The following is a 6,000-nucleotide window of genomic DNA, read 5'->3' as shown; positions in this document are numbered from 1 at the left end:
AGTTTCAAATTGTGGCGAATATACTAAGCTCTTATTTTTATAAAAGCATATAAACTTTCATAAGCCATATAAAACTTTCGCTTATTAACGAAACTAACGCGAAAAAGTCATCCATGTTTGGCTTAGTTATGCTACATTGCACCAACATTTTTCGCTTTAGTATGCAGTCTATACTTGGCATAGATTAGTGGTTGAATCCAAGGTTTTAGATTTGACCCTTTAGCAACATTTGGTAGGTCATATGTCTCACGGACATCTTATGCATTTCATGTGATTTTAGGCTTTTCGGACTATATACTATCATCTCCACTATCAACCTATGATAGATGCTACATCCTATGTTTAGCCATGCAAGTATTAGATCACCTTCAACTTTGATATGTTGCCATACCTTGTTAATTTTATGACCTCTTCTTTGGGAGAGCATAGTACTGTACTTGCACCTTGGTCCAACTTTTATGCAACCCCTGGATCACTCCGTCCATACCAATTATGTAATCTTCTTCTATGACCCTGCATCTTATGATAGAAAAATAACTCCATTGTAACATACCTCAAACAATGCTATCAAATCTTTTGGGTTGGTGATACTCTCAACCTACTGAATTCTTTCTTCATAACTATAGTGACTAGCTTCACAACAGATGCATCTTTGATAGAGAAGCTTCATTGTCCCTAGAGACTTGTGACGTACTTAGCTTTAACACATGCATCAACCATCCGAGCAAACTTCATTTTTGACATTCTTCCCTCATCTCTTTCCTGCTTTCTTGTTTTTGCTTCCAAAGGTAAAGAATGAATTACAACTTAAGAGGGTGAAATGGACATTGTGTACAGGATTGACTAAGTTGAACTATTCTTGCAAACTTTCATGCATAGTCACTATGCACATACTATTCTGATTTTTAATGTCTTTCTTTTTCAGTTTTGGTTACTATCATATGAACCAAACAAAATCCAAAAAAGATCTTGTACATCCACCCTCTACTTGCTTAGTGCAATTTATGAGGGGGTGTTAAGGATGGTCTAAATTGCACAAGCCGTAAGGGAATAAGGTCAAATCCCAACCCTAACCCTAAGGGATTGACGTATAAGGTCATGTTTATGTTCAACACAACATAGCGTACGATGCATTATCGTGTGCATTCCAATCTCTCCCCCAAATCCTCCAACAACCCATATAAGACACACGACTACCTCCTCCACGTATTACTTATCTAGCTTTGGTCATTCCCTAATGACAGTTATCTCGCCACTCCCTTAGAGAACATAGATGAGCAACTAAAACATAGATGCCAAAGCTCTTCTCCTCAATAACTCCACCCACATTGTAGCACAGTATTGCTTACATACAAAAGCCCCTCACCAGATAGTATGATGACATGGTGATGAGTTTTTTTAAAAAGTGCCCAAGCAATGCTAACACTTTGACACCCTGAATTGGAACAAACTAGATAGGACTATCAACATTTATTGTCCACTCAATCAAATTCTAGACCAACCCATTCCCAACTTGGAGGACATTCCTTACCCTACCAAAGTTTGCCTAAACAATCTTTTTCCTTCTTATGATTAAGGCTACGAGTTGACCAACAACACTAGCCGTCAAATCACAAGTTCTTCCAAAGCAAATTTGGGCTTTCAATGTGCAAGGAAGCAATAGCAAACATGTTAACAAAAGTTCCTATACAAGCTTCACATTGTAGTCTAAATTCTATGAGCACAAGAGTACCAATAGTATGCCATAAAATTGTTGTCACTCTAATCTCAATTTGCCAAATAAATTTCGCAATGAGAATCTTTTGGCCATATAACAAAGACACATTTATGGCCTTGCTTTACACGCATATTTCTCACCCTCTTCAATTCTATCTTCATTTATTCATATGTTTTTTTTCACATTAAGATCATTTTGTTATGCTTGCATGAGATTCGTGACATCATTTTCTCTATTAAAGGCACGCTGTTGTATGATCTGGGATGGCAATTAATAAAATAAAATACTTATGTAATCTTTTTCATTATTAGCTTCTTTCAAAACTCAGAATGCAGTTTTTGAGTTATGGATTGACCAAAATATTTCCCTCAAATTAAGGACATGGCAAATATACGACCATACTATTTGTGAATAAATATATATCCAAATCAAAAGGAATTCATTGTTATATGTATACCAAAAGCACATATTCTAAATGATCTACATGTGAAAAATGTGTTCTATTTACGTTTTTCTAATCATACTTCCTAAATTATTTAAGTGGTAACTTGCTTTACTCAAATGTGTGGGTTGTGATTCCAAATTCCACAACTCAAATTCCACAACTCAACCTAAAATTTCAAATCACATGCAATCAATTGGGTTAGCATTGTAATTTCATGGGTAAAAAACAAAATGAATGAAAACACATACCTACAACAAGAAAACATATGTTCCAAACACCACATCAATTAGAAAATCATGGCTTCACATTACAAAATCCACAAGGCTATACATTACAAAATCCACACGTCCCCACAAAGCAAACCAAACTGAGACATGCTAAACAAGGTAGGGGGGGAGGGTTGGGTTTGTGATGAGAGGTCGATCTCCAATGCAACCACACAGTTTGTGATGTGCTAAACAAGGAAGAGGAGGTTGATTGACTGCACCAATATAAGGGAAGGAGAACATTGCATCCAACAAAGCACAAAGAGAGAGAAGGGGGGTGGGGGGGGCATAGGGATTTTATTGATCTAGAGGCATCTAGCACAGCCCTAAGAGCCTATTGTCGAAAAAAAACTTGTAGGAGTAACACACTGTGTCAAGAGTTTGCCTATCACAAGAGAGAGAGAGAGAGAGAGAGAGAGAGAGAGAGAGAGAGAGGGAGAGAGAGAGAGAGAGAGAGAGTCTAGTTGCACGAAAAATGAGGCGAGCAAAAGTGAGGTAGCAAAGGATGTGGGTGAAAATGAGGCAAGGAAAGGTAAGGCAGTAAATGAGGGTGGGAATGAAGGTCAAGGTGAAGAATGGGCTCTATTTTTTAATGCCTACTCATTTCCACTCTATACAAGTAATTTAAGCTGTTTTGGATCAAAATTTAGTGATGATCCCCCTATGCCTAACCAATGTCCCACACGTTTTACAATTCCTTTTCTCCTCAGAGTTAAAAAACCATGAAATATAATTGGAATTGCTTGGCCTTTTTTTAAATTTATTTGGTTAAAATAGGAAACGAATGGAACAACAATGCACTTGGTTGTAAGGCAAGTAATCCACAAAAAAGCTTATCATGCGCTCAAAATACACGTTTATAATGGACCAGAAAAGAGGGATCGAGATTCCCAAGCATATCCCAAAGCTTGCAACTTCACTTTGGAGAACATTACAGGCTTTGTCTCTATAGACCAGAAAAGCTTCAGAAGAAAACAACCCTCCTAATTCTTACAACTGAAGCTAAAGAAGTTAAACTGTTCTCGGGATGCATTCACAAGAAATCGCATCCTTGTATAGCAAAAACATCAGCTTACTATGCATTGGTCCCAGTCTTTGTACAAATCTTCTATGCACTTCTAAAAAGAAGCAAGGACATTTTTACAGATAGGCTACCTCTACAACAATGTATACAAAAAGGACACTCTCTAATGGATTCAAAAATTCAAAAAGCTCTATTTCCTTGTGGCCATTGACAGATCATAAGCTCTATGTGCTAAGACGTTATTTACAGACACGTTCCCTTGGGGGCTGCCGAAAGCGCACAAACCTAGCCAGGCACTGCAACTCCCTGAACTGCAGAATATGTCCTGACTGCTGCATCCATATTGTAAATGTCATCACACAGTCAGATATAACACACTTGGTCAAGTATTTGCGTCAACCAAGAGAGCAAAAGTTCCAGTAACTTTTCTCCCAATTCATAGTAAAAAATATCAAACAGCAGGTCAGACAGTGAGATGGCACAAAAAAGGGCATAATCTTTCACTCATTAGCTCTTGTAAGATATAATAGCATGTGTAATTAGATCATACTAAAAGAGAAGATAAAAACTTAACATGGAAAAGTTTGAAGATTTACACTTTTTTGGGCTTCCAAGAGCCAATGCTGCTGCCGCTTCTGCCGCCGCTTCTGCAGCCTCCCACTCAGCCTCAGCAACTTCAGCCACTCTAGCTGCTTCCTCTGCTGCAGCTGCAGCTACCTCTGCTTCAGCAACTGCTTGCGCAGCTATCCTGGCAGCTTCCACTGCTGTCATTGTCTTAACCCTAGAAGCATCTTCATCCAGCTTCAATTCAATAAATCCAGAATCCCTAATTTTCTTGGAGGGATGTTGAGAAATCCTTGATAGCTGCTTATCTTTGCTTTCTTGTGGCTTTGAGTCCATAATTAGGGACTTTGCCTCAACATTCTGTTTCCGAGAACGATATTTTGCAGCCTTTTCTTCAACTGGAAAAACAATGTTATCACTGACTATGTAATTTTGCCTCATCTGCGGAGTGCATAACACCCTATCCATTTCAGCATGCATTGAGCCGATAGTGTTGAAATACTTCACACTCAGATTCTTGTAAACAAACTATCAAAAGCTAAAAGGGATTAGGAAAGAGATGTGATTTGACAAATTATGTAAAGAAAGAGGCGTGCCTTAATCAGCTTTCCCTGCACACTAAGAGACTTTAACTTTGTTGTCAGCAATCTTCTGAAGTTCGAGGGAACAGGATGATGATCCTGTAGTTTATGATTCAGCTTCTCTCTCTCTCTCTCTCTCTCTCTCTCTCTATTAAAGATCAGCTGAAAGCAACAAAATGAATACATACAAGCAGGACTGGGAAAAATACATATCACTGCTGCCAGACTGTTGATCTTGCATACAAGTAAATCTCTCTCTCTCTCTCTCTCTCTCTCTCTCTCTGTGTGCCACTCACTGTGAGCAGACTTGTTGGTTGGTGTTGTTATCTTGTCATTGTGTGTGTTCTGTGTTCGGTCCTATTGGCTCCTTGGAATTGTTTCCAGGAACCTTCACAAGGTTTGAGCTTTGCCTAGTTGGAGGCTACCAAGATAAACACTTGAGTCATCCAGGCGACTCACAAATAGAGAGGTTAGCAGGGCATGGTATGCACGTGTATCCAGATGGTTTTCCAGTCACGGTATTCATGTTGGGAGTGCCAATGCGAGAAAAGACCATGTTTGATTTAATTAGAGGGGAATTTGGATTCCAGTACCCAAAATTCCTTTGGAAAGTCTTAATCCATCAAATAATAATTTATTATGATGCCTAGAGGGAGCCATCCCTTCACGAACAAGATAAACATGAAGGGGTGGTGTGCCGTTTCACTTTGAATGTCTCACTCCATGGTCTTTAACCACTCCATCCAATGGGCTCTATGCATAGACAACTTAGAGCTCTTAATGGAATATGCACACCAAGAAGGCATTTTTGAACCCCCATACACAAATGATGTGGATACATAACCAGCATGCTCTCACCTCCAAGCTTCTTTTCTATTTTTATCCATGCTTTTTCCACTAGCTCCGCTATAAATTAAGGGCCAGCCTTGTTCTGGGATTCATACAGAGCTTGAGCTCCTTAGCCTTGCACATCAGCCTCTCTTGCTGTCCATTGCCTATCTCTCAGCCTGCTCCTGCTGCCCATCCATTGCCTACCTCTCCTGCTGTCCATCGCCTATCTCAGCCTGCTCTGTCCATCCAACACCTATTTGACCCGCTCCACCTGCTGCCCATCCATTGCCTACCTGTCCTGCTGTCCATCGCCTATCTCTCAGCCTGCTCTGTCGATCCAACACCTATTTGACCCGCTCCACCTGCTGCTGCACATTGCCCATTCCTCCCGCCTCTCTTGCTGCAATTCATCGTCTACTTTCAGTCTCTACTGCTGCAATCAACCACCTGTTCTACTGCCCATCAAATCTGCCTTGAATCAGGCCATAATCACCACTTGCAAGAGGTCATATTGCTGCAAACCTGATCGCCATATTTCTGCCTGCAAGCAAATTGGGTACACTGTCTCCCCA

The 6,000-nt window shown here is 39.9% G+C and overlaps 1 protein-coding gene across 2 annotated transcripts in view; it reads right to left on the bottom strand.

The window, feature by feature from the left end:
* Positions 1 to 3,273: 3,273 nt before the first annotated feature.
* Positions 3,274 to 6,000, bottom strand: part of LOC147901631 (telomere repeat-binding factor 1-like) — a 50,143-nt gene continuing 47,416 nt past the window's right edge. The window contains exons 4-6 of one of the 2 annotated variants that reach the window (XM_087374927.1): positions 4,613 to 4,696; positions 4,049 to 4,457; positions 3,274 to 3,784 (exon numbers count right to left, since the gene is read on the bottom strand). In XM_087374927.1, the coding sequence (XP_087231053.1) occupies positions 3,738 to 3,784; positions 4,049 to 4,457; positions 4,613 to 4,696 (540 nt within the window). In that variant the 3' untranslated portion in view covers positions 3,274 to 3,737. The remainder of the gene's footprint in view (positions 3,785 to 4,048; positions 4,458 to 4,612; positions 4,697 to 6,000) is intronic. The other variant, XM_087374928.1, reaches the window with a different exon arrangement.

This window comes from Dipteris shenzhenensis, chromosome 5 (genome assembly GCF_047967505.1).
Source record: "Dipteris shenzhenensis isolate YYH24624 ecotype China chromosome 5, Dip_SZ_1.0, whole genome shotgun sequence".
NCBI classification, from domain to species: Eukaryota; Viridiplantae; Streptophyta; class Polypodiopsida; order Gleicheniales; family Dipteridaceae; genus Dipteris; species Dipteris shenzhenensis.
Note: the sequence above shows the minus strand (reverse complement) of the source record. Positions and strands in the feature narration are given on the sequence as shown.